Source organism: Haplochromis burtoni, unplaced genomic scaffold (assembly GCF_018398535.1).
Source record: "Haplochromis burtoni strain Fernald_Lab_line unplaced genomic scaffold, NCSU_Asbu1 Contig_199, whole genome shotgun sequence".
NCBI lineage: Eukaryota > Metazoa > Chordata > Actinopteri > Cichliformes > Cichlidae > Haplochromis > Haplochromis burtoni.
The window spans coordinates 841,446-857,248 of NW_024582560.1; the positions used below are offsets into that span (position 1 = coordinate 841,446).

General features: G+C 40.4%; 1 protein-coding gene across 1 annotated transcript; it reads left to right on the forward strand.

Moving 5' to 3' along the window:
* Window positions 1-30: 30 nt before the first annotated feature.
* On the forward strand, window positions 31-15,135 carry LOC102291885 (leucine-rich repeat-containing protein 52). Its single transcript, XM_005935642.2, has 2 exons — window positions 31-1,068; window positions 7,858-15,135. Exons 1-2 carry the CDS (start codon window positions 420-422, stop codon window positions 8,184-8,186), a joined length of 978 nt encoding a protein of 325 aa, XP_005935704.1. The 5' UTR covers window positions 31-419; the 3' UTR covers window positions 8,187-15,135.
* The last annotated feature ends 668 nt before the right edge of the window (window positions 15,136-15,803 follow it).

Genomic DNA, 15,803 nt, shown 5'->3' on the forward strand with positions numbered 1-15,803 from the left:
CCCCCCTCCCTTTCAGTGCGCCCCCTTTATTTGGATTCAGTTTCGGAAAGCGAGAGGATGGCAAACATGTAACGGAACAACTGACTGCGAGCAGCAGAGAAGCATCAAAGGACGTCGGCTTTTTTACGACGTGCGAACAGCTGTCAACAGAATACACTCAATAAATTCATGAAATTCGAAACAGCACCAAGGCAGCCGACCGTCAAGTCCAGCAGAGCGGATGCGCGTCGGATCCAGAACCAACAGACAGGATGAACTGAGACATTACGCGCGAGAGGTTGCCACGGGCACGTTTGGGCTTGACCTCGGCGGAGATCGTTTCTTGGGACAAGCGGCTCGCACGGTGATGATGTATCAATGAAGAATGTCACTGCGACCGACTCTGTCCAAACAGGGTTGATGAAGCCCTCGGCGGTGTCATGCGTCTTGCCCCGCAGCCAAGCGCGCAACCCCTGCGGCTTCTAGTTCTGCTCCTCCTCGCGAAAGCGGTCCCCTCATCCCCGGTAATCTCCACTGGCTGCCCGGACAGGTGCGTGTGTGACGACCAACTTGTGGTCCAGTGCGCTGGGCAGCATCTGACCACCTTCCCGGTCAACCTTCCGCTGGCCACGCGGCAGCTCATCATCTCTAACAACCGTATTGCGGAGCTGCCGCCTCTCGCGCTCAACTACCTCTCTGACCTGGTGTACCTGGACTGCAGCAACAACTCTCTGACGGAGATCTCAGAGTCCACTTTTGGGAATCTACGCAAGCTGGCCTACTTGGACCTCTCCTTCAACACTCTGACCCGGATCGAGGACAGGACGTTCGGCCCCTTGGCGAGCTTGGTGATGCTGAGGATGACGGACAATCCGGGACTCTCCGAAATTCACCCGGACGCTTTTGGGGAGAACGCGGCCCTTCAGGTACTCGATGTGAGCCGAAACAACCTGACGGTCTTCAACATCACCTCCTTGATCGCGCTGCCCGCTCTGCGCTCAGTGGGGCTCAGCGGGAACCCGTGGAGCTGCGAATGCGACAACGAGGACCTGTCCTTGTGGGTCCATCTGGAGGGCTTCAAGTTCCAAGGTCTTGTCAGTTATCTACTCTATTTTTTCTATCAACAAAGAACATCACTTACATTTGCTTTGGTGAGACGCGGAAAGGCCCCAGAGAGCCAGTCATACACAAATATTGTTACTCCATTTAATTGTTAGATAATTCTCAGTTACATAAACTGGCCTCCCGATGGAGGTTCTTTCAGTAACAGAACAGCATCCACTAATAAGATCAACAAAGTGCCCGCGCAGCACCTTTCATAAATCCAGCTGTGTTGTATGTCGATAAGCAACAACTTATATGAAAAAGCACTTTAGAAGTAAACAGACAAAGGGCTACTTTAATAGCTAAAAATTATGGTGAATCTAGAGGCTAAGTCATTGTTTATAAGCTGGAATTACTTCTGTTTAATGTGCAGAATTTTTTTGCTATTATTTGAAATCACTGAATTGAAATCCCCACGTCTGTACAGTTTAACCACAAGGCACTGATTCAAAATCAGCTATTGAACCTCTTTTGTCCCATCTTCTGTGGAATGTAGTTTGAAGGTCATTTGATTTCATTTAATTTATCTGGGTCTTAGTCATATGCACATATACATTAGAGTTTCAGGGGCCCTGAAAGTCTGTGCATCTGGAGCTGTTAACAATTTTGCCTCGTTGGTTGGTAATCGAGATTGGTGTCCTCCTACAAAGTGACAGTCCTTTAACTGTGATTTTTTGTTTTTTCACACCTTACATAATTAAAATTCTTCTTATAAGACAGAAAAGATGTTCAAACATGAACAAAATGGCAGCAAAGCTCTTCCTTTTGACTCCCTCAAGGAAAGAATGACTCTGTGTCTTTCTGAATACATGCAGAGGCTTAACTACTGGATTTCCCTCACACCATGTCACTCCCTGTCATGTCTGCATCTCAGTACAGACACACACACACACACACACACACACACACACACACACACACACACACACACATGCCATGTGGTATCCATGTACACCACAACTCTGCAATGTGCTGTTAGTTTGATGTAACTTCACTCTTCTCTCATCTTTCAGTGGGATGAGACGCAGGTGACAGCAGTGGAGCGTGGCAGCAATCAGACTATCAAATGACAAAGAGGGTGAAAGAAGATCGTAGGCAGGGACCCACTTGATTTGTCTTCTGGCGACTTTACTCATAAATTCTGTTCTGCTCTCTGCAGTGATGAAGGAAACAAGGCGTTTCTTTTTTGTTTTGTTTTTTAAATCTGCGAATGACTAATCAATCTGCTATCAGGCTCCTGCGTTGCAGGCGTGATAAATGGCTCCACCATCAAATATTGATCCCCTTTGTTTTGTTGCTGTCAAGCTGATAAATGTGTCCGGTGTTCCATCATCGTTCTTACTTTGAGTTATTATGCTCGTGGATAATGGTGTGGATGTGTCACTATGCAAAAGGGCAGCTGCTATTTATAGTGTGATTTACTGAGCAAGAAGCCAGCCATAATTCTAACACCACAGCTATAACACAACTGCCACGCTCACTAAAAAGGCATCCCCTGCTCTTTTCCCTCTCACACATACGCACACATACACACACACTATAGTTCATCATGCTCCCTGTGAAGCTCAGACTGAGTCCAAAAGGAGTCCTGCAAGAGCTGTCCCATTTTCCTGCCTCTCGTTGCCTTTTGTCTAGCTTAATTTGGAGTTGAGTCTCTTCCAGTGACAGCTGCCAATGAGGGAGAAGGCGGACACATGGATACAAACATTCTCTACATTTACACGCAGCCTTTGGTAAACACTATAGAAACTCACACACATACACACCCTCACAGGCGCAGATTTTACACACTGACTGATTTGTGCACTGAGACGTTTAAACACAGACAAAGCATACTTGTGTAGCTGGGGGGTGGGAAGGGGGTTTCTGGGGGAGGGGTGTAGAAAAACATTTTAGAGACGGTTGTTTTTCAGCTGCAAGCTCCGGCTCCCAAGCCTTGTTATCGCTTGCCTGGGTCTCACCTGGCTCATGCAACATGGCCTGCCTTGTCTCCTCGGTTTAGGAAATGCATCGAGACCAAGCGAGAGACAGGGAGAGAGGGAGCGAAAGAAATAAAGCCTCAGGAAGGAACCAACAGATTCTCCTCTGTCTCGCCTTCCTGGCTAGATTAGCACTCTCTCAGCTGTTATATAAGGAGAGCGTCTAGAAATAGAGCAGTGTGGATGGGGGAAGGAGAGAGGGAAAGCCCTGTCCTTTGATGTCAGTCCCTGTAGGGGTATAGGGGGTGAAGCCATAAGGGTTTCCTTCCTAGCTGTCAGGCCTCCCCTCACACACCTGCATATGCAAACACACACACGCAGACATGTGCATCCACAACCATTTGCAGATTCAGATTGGAAACTTAAATCTCATGCAGACACATGCATGCACAGTGCATTAAGTGGGAATGCACACTGTACGTATTTGTGTCTGCATGGAGGGCTGTCGGAATTTGAGCAGCATATTGTGTGAACAGTGAGCAGCAGCAGAAGCTTCTGAGAGGATCAGAGCAGACTTTGAATTTTCCCTGCTATTAAGCTTAGAGGAGCAGAGCCTCCTCGTGTTCTTCAGCTGCATGCTCATTTTTTAATCTTTGAGACACATAAGAGCTTCTCTGAGCATAAAAGCAGAGATTTCAGCGCACAGTGAATAATATATTAGGGGAAGCATACATTTCAGTGAGATGGAATTGTCGAGTAGTTTGATTGAAAGCGACGGTATGATCCCTGTCACCCTCTGTCAAATCACACCTCCCACCAACCTGAGCCTGTTTTTATATGTGTTGCCAGTGAGCAAGCGGAATAGGTTTAAACAGCTAAAAGTAATTGAGTGTGAACATTTGAAAACAATTAGGTAAAATATTAACTAAACAGTTGATATAAAAATGGAAGAAAAGCGATTAACAAATAGGTGAATAGCTTAAATGACTGAATGTGCAGGTTAAACGACGACGCAGAAAGAAGTAAACAATTCAGCTGAACTCTAATAATAAGCAAGTAAAAATGCTGTTGACTTGGAGCAATTAAGGGTGCAACAATACCGGCTAAACACCTGCATTTAATGGCCTTGTTGATTCATGTGAGGTCATCAGTGAATATGGACGTGGCTGATCTTCATTAATCACAAACACATAAAGAACTGAAAGAAAACAGTACAGTTATCTGTTATAATAACAACTTTCTTTCTTCTTTGTTTTTGGCAGAAATTGGGAATTAAAGAAAACCAAACTGGTTATTAGCCAAACTGTTACTTCAAACATCAGGATTGGCATCAGCCCAATATTTCAAAATCTTATGTGTCTCTTAAAGTAGTTTCATAAAAAGCCAATACTTGGAAAAGGAAGTGTAGATGATTTAAATTCTAGGGGTTTTTTTCATGTCAAGACATAATAAAAATGATTTGGTCCTCAGCAGGTATTAAAATTTGGGAAACATAACCTCAGATTAGGATGTGACATATTACACAATGTCATTATTTGTTTAACAAAAATTAAGCTAAAATGCAGAATGCAGCTAGGTGCCGATAATGAAATGCACTTAATTAACTGATCATCAGTTCTTAAAGAAGCGATTGCTGCTGCAGCCAGCAGTCTGGGAAGGTTTGTGCAGCCATGTCTAAACCATTCGAAGTCCGTCATTCTACAGCGGGAAAGATTATTCACAAGTGGAAAACATTCAAGACAGTTGTTCCCAGGAGTGGAAGTCGCAGCATATTTACCTGAAGTTCAAACTGTGCAATGTTTACAGAACCTGTAAAAAAAACAGGAGCTAGATCTCGGACTCTGAAGGCCTCAACTAGCATGTTCAATGTTAAAGTTCATGACAGTACAATTTGACAAACAGTTTGGAAAGGTTGCCAGGAGAAAGTTTATTATCTCTACAAAGAACATGTCAGGACAGCTTAGGTTAAAAAGCTGCATCCGAACAAACTACAAGACTTCTGCAACAATGGCGATATCTGGCGATAATTCACAGTGCCATGTTTGGACCAAAACAGCATATCAGTACAAAAGCTGTAAAGCCCGGTGGTGGAGGGGTGATGACCAGGGCAACCTTCAGTCACTGCGTCGACCATGAACTCGTCTGTATACCAAAATATTGTAAAGTTAAATGTGATGGTCATGGATTGGCTCAGACAAACTTTACTTATGCCTAATATTCCTGTATAAGTGTAAACATACCATAAATGTAAGCTGTACTTATTTCCTACTTTTCTATTAAAACAGAAATAAATGAGGGACTTTTTCACAGTACTGTATATAAAATGTTTTGACGGTCATTATTATTATTATTGTTTATTGTCATCTAAAATTGTCAGCTGAAATAACACAGAATACAGTAAAATGTTCATAAAGTCAAAGCTTACCTTGCTGAAAGACCAATGATCTCTGCTACAATGATCTGAATTTGCACACGATGACCACCTAATGGATCTTCACCCAAACTGTGCTTAAGGTCAAGGGCAAGATCACATTCATCATTCTCAGTCTATTTGAATTCTTATCAATTTGTCCAATACAGCAAACTATTGGCAGCTGGGTGACCAACTACATACGACATAAAGCTACAAAATTATAGGGTAATACATGAGTAAATGTTTTCATTGTCATTTTTCATGGTAAAAAAAAAGATTTATGAACGTTTTGTTATTTATCAGCGGTTTGTGCGACGAGATCACTCTGTTCAATATTAATGAGATGTTTATGTAAGTGTTGTGCAGTAAGTTTACAGTTATTCTCTGATGGTCATGTCTCGGTTTTCCTCTGTTTGTTAGGGTTATGTGAATGTTACAATTCCATGGCATGCATCTCACAGCAAAAAGAATCAGGGTATTTTAAGCATGCTGGTATGAAAATGGGGCTACAGGAAACTGTTCCCTGTGCAGAAACTTCCAAGTCTTTTCATCTCTCCCAGTGGGAATTTCTCCTAGCACAAAAGCTCTGAAAAAACAGAAGCCAATTAAAAACAGTGGCCGTGTGGAGATGCCACACTCTGCTGTGTTGCACTTTTTTGCTCACAATAACAAAAGACTCAACCAGCTTTCAGGATTGTTATCTTAAAAAAAAGGCCTCTCTGATGAGCTGCTGCAGGGCTCAACACCTATAATGTGGTGTGTTTAATTTTCATTCAGAGGGCTTTAAAATTATAGTTCATGCAGTTTTCTGAAAGCGAATGAACTCAATATTTTGTTAGAATATGTGGATTTCAGCAAGGTCTCAGTACTGTAGTGAAGTCATATCCAGTCCCTGATGATGAGAACCCTTATTATCTGTGGTTTCAAGCAGACACAAAGGCTCAAGTCACTCACTAATCCTGTGCAGGGAAAAGGAATTTGAATATTTCATCCATGATTTTTTCTTTTTTGTTAACATAATGCTGCATCAACAGCAGACTGTGAAGCGCAGGAAGCTCTTAAAGCTTTTGTAGTTTTCTGAAAGAAACAGCAACATTATTATGATGCAATTTGCTGCCTTTTGGTTATTTATTTATTTAGAAGTATGAATGTGAATGAGTTTTGGATATCCTCGTCTCAGGATGCTGCCATTTACAAATGTTGAGGAAAACAAGTACAAACATGCTTGAATTATTCAAAAGGCTGCTCTCTTTAATGCCATATGTATGATATCGTACTTTGCATTATGTTACAACTCTCACAGCAAAGGATCTCATAGATCATATGCTAATTAGATGCAAAGGTTTTACACACATCGGCTGTACATAAGTAAAAGTACTGGATGAAGAACGTGTGAGAGAGAAAGAGCTCTGTGACAGACTGGCGACCTGTCCTGGGGGGAACCCGCCTCTCACCCTATGGCAGCTGGGATAGGGTCCAGCCTCCCTGCGACTCTGTTAAAGATAATTGGAAGAGATCGGAGGGATGAATGATATAGTACAGTGGAGGGGATAACAGGAGTTATATGTGTCCTGTCACATTTTCTACTATTTTGTACATTTTTTGCTTTTTTTATTTGGTGAAGGTTTTTTTTTCTGAACTTGTACGATCTGTTAGAAAGTTGAACCACTGATTTATTGATCATTTTTACCTGTTTTTTTTTTTTTGTTTGTTTATTTGTTGATGGTTCAAGCTATTACGATAAAAGTTGTGAGGTGTTTGTTTACAGTCAGCGAGGATAAGTCGCCTGGAAGTAAAACAGAAGGAGACCATGTGATGCTGAGGCTGAGGAGCTTGAACAGCTCTGCTGTAATTAGTCCTATAGAGAAATCTTGATTTTAAACCAGCTTTAACCCTCTGACACCAAGTGTCTCATATTTAATACATGTGTTTTCCAGACATCTATGTCATCAGTGTGGTTTGTTTAAGATGAACTGTGAGCAATGAATTGCACAAAAAATGCCAGATGTATCAAAAGCGATACAAATTGAAACTTATATTATACTATTATACTTTTTAAAATTTGTTAGAAGGTGTAATAAATTCTCCAGTTTAAAACAAACAAACAAAAAAAAATTAATGGTTCAGGCTTTAGAGAGTTAACCACCTTATGATGTTTTAATAAAAAGTTAAATTAATAATCATAAAGAAAACAATATTTTTATAGAAAAAGATCTGATGAACTTTCACTTGCCTTGTGTCTTAAAAATGTCACTTAACAGTAACAACATCGCTCGAGCGGTGCCACTCTAGGACAGCTGTGAACTGTCTGTGGTTTCTTTGATATTATGAAAGAAAGAAGAAAAAAAAGGATTGAGTTCTAACAATAGAAAAATGCTGATATGTTACTTTGTCCCATGATTAATCCTCACCGTTCCTCCTTGGTGTACTTTTGTGTGACAGATGAGGGCCAGACGGTGTGCGGTTCACCTGCTGATACTCAGGGCCGTCGCCTGGGGGAGGTGGGCATCCAGCTACGGACGTTATGTCATCAGACACTCGGCTCCTGGGACTACCTTTTCTTTGTTGTCATCGGCTTTGTCATCTTCGCTGCTGGCACCGTGTCGGCCTGGGTGATGGGTGTCATCATGGTGCTCTATGAGCGCTACATCAAGAAGAAAGACGAGCAGCTCGAGATGGACGACGAGGAAGAAAGCATTGAGACAGGCCGCGCTGCGAGCACCAGGAGTGGCCATGACAATGGGAATTTAAAAACTTCACATACTGTTTAAAACAAAAATCCCACCCCTCTCGCCATGGATTCCCACAGTGCCTCCTTTCAACTTCCACGACTGTCTGAGAAGTCTCATGAAACTGGGTCCGTTTATCAGGCTCGGATCTGTTAATGAATGGAACAAGGAATGTGTTTCTATCATTTTTAGTGGGCTTCCAGGTGTTGTTACACACACTGTAGTCGCCATAGTGGAGGTCTCCAGTTCTTGGGTAATACATAGACTATGTATGCAAATATATGACCACATATTTTGTTACTTTATGTGCAAAGTTAGCATTAAAAAAACTCAAAAACAACATATCTCAGAAAAACTCTGAATATGTTTTCACAGAGATATTTCTGACTGATCTTCACATCAGTTTAAAATCAGCTTTTCGAAATTTTAAAGTTTAAAAGTAAAAAAAAAAAGTCAAGACAAGGCAAAGATAGAATCTTAAGCTAAAAGTAACCTACCCCCAGGTTACCTGTGAACTGCGACCTGCACTATAGTAACACCAGTTGAAATAAAGACGGAAAACGTGGCTTACAGTTTGTGCTTTGCTGATGATATTGTTAACACTGAGTAGGAAAAGTGTGTTTTTGTGACTGTAGTTGTAGTTTTTTTTCTCCAGATCAGTTTGTCTTTTTTATTGGTACATTTTTCACTGAATATTCCTCTAAGATGCTTTATTATGGTTATTTTATGGATGTACTGAGGAAAGCTGGATACCAGAACTAAAGATGTTGACGGCTTGCTTGACAGAAACAGAGCTCTAACTGGATTTGTAGCTCAGTGAAGGAGCACAAAAGTATTTTCCTCCAAAAAAGACCTTCACCTACTGTCTACAGCTATTGGCCCATAGCTGTTTCACTGCATTGATATCATAAAAATAAAACTCATTGATAACGTTTATAGGAAAAATATGTTTTGGGCACAGAAGATCTTGATCACTGTGAAAAATGAACAACACAAACTTTTTTTTATTAAAAGACAGACATTTGCTGATGTTGAAACCAGATGTGACAAGAAAGTGGTGGATCTGAGTGAGAAATGGAGGGACACTGCACACTCATACAGTAATGATTTATAAACCATCTCTAAAGGGGATCATGGTTTACAAACTAAACATCATGCTATATTCAGTAAGAATTGAAACTAGCATCTGAGACCATATAGCTATTATTTAAAAAAAAACCAACTCTTAATGAAGTCAAAGACAGCGGGAGTTGAAGGGCGGTTTTTGCCATAAATTATTAAACTGCTGAACTCCTGTTTGGAAACTGTGTAGTCGCCCCCTGCTGGCCACAAGAAAGAATCAGGTTTAAGGCATTTTCACATTAGCTTTACCTTTTAGGAACACAAGCTACATCCATCTTTGATATACAGTCTAAGGAGCAGCAATGCTGAATACATTCAGAGGTTTAAACTTATAAGGAAATTATAGCAAAATAATCCCACTTAAGACATTTAAGAGCTAAACAAATGTGTGTGGATAAGTTTAGACATCTAAGTCGGACAATTATATCTAAGCCATAGTCAAAATATCCATGCATCCATGCATCCATCCCACCAGCTGTCTGGCACAGAGAGACAGACAATGGCTCACATTCGCACCTACAGCTAGATTAGTTCTAAATCTATGAGTTAAAACCAACCATCAAAGAAAAAATGTTGCTGTTTGCGTTCCATTGTCTTAATACCAAGCTAGGCTAACCATGTACTGGCTTTATATTTAGTGGATGGATACAAATATGCCTCTCACTCAAAAAACAAAAATGAATTCATCTTGCATTACCATCATTTTTTACATGTCTGGTTTACAGCATTCGCTAAAAAATCCAATAGAAGGAAACTAGAAATGTTTGCCAAATCTTCTGTAGTAACTATAGACCCAGTTCAAATATACAAAACATTTTCCTAGTATTATAAAATGCACAAACACTGTTTGGTTAAACCATACAGCCATCTTATATAGAATTGTTTTGTTTACACTGACAGTTTTCTCAAGGACCTCCATGATGGCACTAACCAAAGCAATACAATTGTGACACAGCGCGAGCTCCTCTGTGTAACATTATAAATGTCTTGTTGTCGCTCCACCCACAGGTATGACAGGAAGGAGAGGAGGAACTTTTTTTAAGGAGTGCATTTATCCCCATGTATGTGACAGAGTGTACGATGTAGCTTTATGTGTGACTCTGCACAGTGAGAGTGTCAGTCCGTGCACTGCTGGGGCATGATTTTGTACTGTAATCCATCTTTCCCTTGATCATTAGCCCAGAAACAAACTGCTGTGGCCGTATTTGTGTTAAGGTTCTACAGTTGTTGTGAAGTGGAGAGAGCCCACAAATGCCAGCTGCTGAGATCTGTTTTGGCAGTGGGCCCTGCTGGATGGCGAGAAAACAGGACAATGTGATAAGTGATTTCTACTCTGTTGGGTTGGAGTGCAGTGTCCTATCTACTTCTGCATGCACTGTTAATGCACCAAAAAGCCTTACAAGGTGTGTATACGTTCATTAAAGAATGAAATAGGATTTCCTGTAACATATGAAAACATCCTATTTGTGATCATTTCAAAATGCTTAAAAAAAACAATTCTTTGTATTTTTTGGTGACTGAGTTACTGTGCAAAGACAAACATTATTTATGCCCAAAATAGCAAACATGAACACTTGCTGTGCTTCAGGTTTCCATGTCACAAACCTTCCATGCTTTTAATACTTATCTGGAATTGCTCTCCATTGACCCTGACTTTAGTATCAACTTGCTTCAACCGAGACATCAGTCTGCCTTTTGTATGTGTACTGTTCCTGTCTCAGAATTATTCATTTGATTAAAGAAAAAAAAAGCTATGACAGACATGCGAAGGATTAGATCAGATACTTTTTTCCTGTGTTTGAAGTCAAATGTTTAGATGTATCCAAGTATAACATATCGCAGAATTGAAAGCAAAGCAGAAAAGAAATACTTTACTGAAGATATTTTGAGACACACACACATTAAATCAAATTAACGAGAGCCAAAATATATTTAGCTATACAATACTTTGTTTCCATGGCTTTGGGTTTAATTTGCTATTCTGATAATGTCAAGGTCGACTGAATGTGGCAGGATTTGTGTGCCGAAACATGTGAAGGTTTTTTGAACTGCAACTGCACAAACTGATGCCTTTCTGTAATGTGATCTACATCTAATAGTGAGAAACCTTTCTTCACACATTTACTGGCACTTCCAGTCACATATTCTTGTGAATTGTCCAAAAAGAAAAAAAAAGGTAGGGTTTTATATTTTATGTGATGAAATGAATGCACAATAATAGCATATTATAAACACAGTATTTATGGATGTGTCAGAGGTGGTGTCACAGGTATTTTATTTTTGGTCACCACAGGCCTTTCACGTAGCAAACACATGGCAGCGTTTGATGTACAAAGGTTTTCTTGTTGCATTCCTTAAGAGCTATTAAAAGAAGAAAGCAAATATAAACCACAAACATAAGACAGTCAGAAAATAATTCTAATTTTTTGTTGCTTGTTTTCTCTTGAGAGAGAGAGATGATTGGAATTAATGCTGACTCATAACAGTATATATAATTATGCATGTACCGATGTTTTGATTGGTACATGCATAATTATATATACTGTTACTTCAGCAGTATGCTGAGATGCCTTCAGTCCTGTGCTCCTGATTGCTTCTATGGCTTTGGGTGGAATATTTGCATGGGTTCTGTCAGTAATGCATTGCTTAATGTGCAGGTCTATTCAGGTCTCCATACTAAACTCTCATATATACACATACATACATAAACTCGATCATTTTGACTGTGAGCCTGTGTTAGTTTCTGCTGCAGCTTACTGATTAGGCCATGCGATGCCACAGGCAAGGGTGAGGGTGCAGACTGGAAATAGGATAGCTGATTGCCCCAATTCATGTCAGCACAGTGACACACATGAAATGACAAGGAAAACCCACGTCTCCCTCTCCTAATACACGTACACGCTGCAGTTGCTGTTCGTTTACACAAGGTGAAGGTTTGCAAAGCTTGGTTTTGAGTAATAACAGCTTCCTGTTGCATAGCACGTGAATGAGCTGAATTTCAATATTTAAGTGGATGAAGTAAAATGGAACATTTTGCACTTGTTACACCCCCGTGCTTCACGGTCAACCCATACTTAGGCACACGTATGCTTAAACACACAGAGACAGAAGCCTTGGTTCTGCCTCTAATTTCCCCTTGGGGTAGAAAGACTCTTATTAACACTGATTCTGACAGCGAGTACAATAGTATTGTTTCGCATCACAAACAAAATTGATATAATTTGCTTTCTTTCTGATGGTAAAATAAAGTAGAAATCTTTCTCTTGTCTATCTGATGAAAAGCCAGCAGGTTATTAACATAGCATAAAAATAGGGGAAGACAACTAGCTTAGCTCTTGGAAGGAAACTAAGCTGGCATAACACAAAGGTAAAAAATTTAAGTGGGTTTAAAAAGTGCTAGATGAGTTGATTACTTAACTTTGAAGACCAGCAGTTTTTTAGTGTATGATGGTTACACACCAACTAGCACAACTGCAGCTACATAGCACCAGAACAGGTGTTCAAAGGGCAGAGTAGTAATGCAAGAGAAGCGATTCTTTCTATTCACAGAACCATAAAAGGATTTAAAAGCTGCCATTTTTATTTTATATAGGACTGCAGTGCTCCTTTAAACAAAAATGTAACATTCAGTTGGCAGGTTGGGTTAGGGTCGCTTTTTCCTTCTGGTTCCATGTTAATCTAAGTTCAGCAGCAACTGGCTACAGCATCACATTAACATACAAACCTGAGGAGCAACAATCATTTGATCTGACCATTGGCAAGTTAGCAAGTAGTAAGAGCACATTTCCCAAGATGTTGAACTGTGGCTTTGAAATAATAGCAGTACTTAAGGCAGCTGTGGTGCTTGCGAATGGATGTTTGTTTTCATTTTCATATCCCATCATTCAAAAGCCAAGCTGAGGCAGTGGTCAGGATGTGCTCCAGGACAGAGATGCGCCCAACTGGATATGGTCACATTACAGCTGTGACTGCGAGCCAGTTCAGTAAATAGACAAGGAAATGCAAACGGCTACTGGACGCAGAAGCTCCTGCAGCCCTGCTTCCTGCTCATATTTTTGCACCATTGTGTGCACCCACTGAGCTGGAGGCAAACAGGCCAATGTAAAAATGCCTGCAGATGGGAGATGTGACATGAAGTAAGACTGGCTCTAACCGACCGTAATAGCCCTCTGACACATCTACTTACAAACATGCTCACTTACACACAGTCATGCACACACACACACATCAAATTGGAAAATAATCCTTTAGTCATGGAATAGTGGAATGACTTAAACTGAACTTGGAGATGAGGGGGATATTTCCACGGAAGGGTGGAAATCTGGTGTCAGTGTTACAGCTGTTACGTGAGAATTTCATCATTAATCAGACCCAAATTAATGTTAGCTGAGACAAATCTGCGATACATGCTGTACGCCTGTAAAGAAAATACTTTAACGTATATAAACGTATGAATGCATTTCTTTTGCATGCATTTGTGAACACACGAAGGCTAAGGAGGGTTCTTGTTTTATACTCCGAGTTACTTTCTGACCACAGAAGGATCAGGATCTGCAAACACTGGTTTTCCACCAGTTTTGCTTCCCTCATTTCCTCCATTGTGATCTCAGTACATTCTCAAAGCAAATTATTTGTGTTGTGGGATTTGTTGCAAAATAACATTACTGTTTGATTTGATTTCTGTCACATGCAGTATATGGTATATATTTTATTGCAGTATATATTCTATTGGACTCAATATTGACAACTTCTACTTATCCCTTCCTTGGAAAGAGGCTATTGATTGATTGCCTTCACTTGGCAAAGAAGAGGATGGTCCTGCTGCTGTTACACACTGTATTTCCACACAGGCTCAGGGGCCTGCCAACTCTGTATCCTTCCCCAGCAATAAAAGGTCATTGGAGAGGAGATGGTGTGTCCTTTTGTGCGTCACAGTTCTGCCTGGAGAAGTGTTTTTTTCTTCTTTTTTTTGTTTCGCCTTCTTAGACGTCTCCTCTCCTCCTCTTCTTTTCTTGAAACGTGTTTTCTTCCGCTCTTGCTCTGTGGGTATGTAGAAGGCTAGTCGGTGTCTAATTAGCTTCCAAGTCAAAAACCTGTAAAGCCAATAGGCACATATGCACTGCAGAGACCGTCGCACACAAGTTAATAGGCACACAGACATTCGCAGCTGGAGATGTGTTGCATTTTACATTAGTGTATTCTGGGCACCCAGGCCAGTGCACAGTTGTTTTAATCCAATGGAGCTGGCTGCACAAGTGAGATAACGAGATGCTTACTCACACTAAGCTCCAACTCAAAAGCAGCACAATGGTATTTCAGACTGAGACAGGCACTTTGCAAACTGGTCTGTGGTATTTTTTGCACATACAACTGGCATGAAAGGGACTTTAATTTTCATTTGACTGGCTCTGTTCCTCTTATCTCTTAAATGTCTCTTTATCCCTCCCTTGCTTTATTTGTCTCTTATATATTTTGGCCATATGGCCAGAAATATCTGCACCTGCCATTTTCCCTATTGACATGCCTATTTCTAGCTTTTTGCCAATCTCCACCCTTCTCTCTTTCTCTGAACAGAATACTTTCTTGCTGTCTGATAAATACCAACAATGAGTTAAGCTTAGCTTAATACAAAAAAGCTTCTTATCTAATTCATATACTGTACATTAACTGCTTCTAGCACTGATAGTCTTGCAAATTTTTGCTTTAATACTTCAATTTTTGGAGCAAATGAAATAATGTAGTGACCTTCAGGATTGCTTGCACTGTATGTGTGTGCATTTTCACATCAAAAAACACCTCTTGGACATCTTTGCACAATACAGCTGCATTCAGCTTTTATGCTCCTTATATCTGGAAAAAACTCCCAGAAAGCCTCAGATCAGCTGAAACACTCAGTTTATTTAAATCCAGGTTGAAGACTCACCTATTCTCAGCTGCATTTGAATAAAGCACCAAATCCACACTTTTAAGCTTAAATTTCAAAACTTACATTTAACTACTGATTTTATCTATTGTTCTGATTTTATCTGTTTTGATTTTATATACTGTTTTGTTTGTTTGTTAATTAGTTTGTTTGTTTGCTTGTTTTAATCAATTTTAAATCATGCTTTTTATTTGTTTTTGTTTCTAATGTCTCTGTAAAGCACTTTGAATCACCTTGTTGTTGAATTGTGCTATACAAATAAACTTGCCTTGCCTTGCCTTGCCTTACACTCAAGGATAGGAGTCCAGGCACATTATGAGGCTGGAGGTGAAAGCAACTGAGAGACACAGGGAAGGAGTTTCAGGGATCAAGTGAGGGTCAAGGTTGGCATGCCCAAAAGGTACTGTGTCCCTGTACTTTCACAGTAAACAGTTAATAGTCTTCAAGTTGAATCAGTAGCTCCATAATTTTGACACCTGAATGAAGAATCTTGGGCTCGAATCTTCGGAGACACCTGGGTCAATTTTGAAACTCCAGAATTTCTGTATTTCAACACTTGACATCTAGCAAACACTATAGTCTACCATCAGTGATATATCACATACACTAATTTT

Excerpts from the sequence above, each read along its gene's own strand:
- LOC102291885 (XM_005935642.2), top strand. The coding sequence starts at position 420 with ATGCGTCTTGCCCCGCAGCCAAGCGCGCAACCCCTGCGGCTTCTAGTT. Across the intron at positions 1,069-7,857 it reads GGAGGGCTTCAAGTTCCAAG|ATGAGGGCCAGACGGTGTGC; the intron begins GTCTTGTCAGTT and ends TTTGTGTGACAG.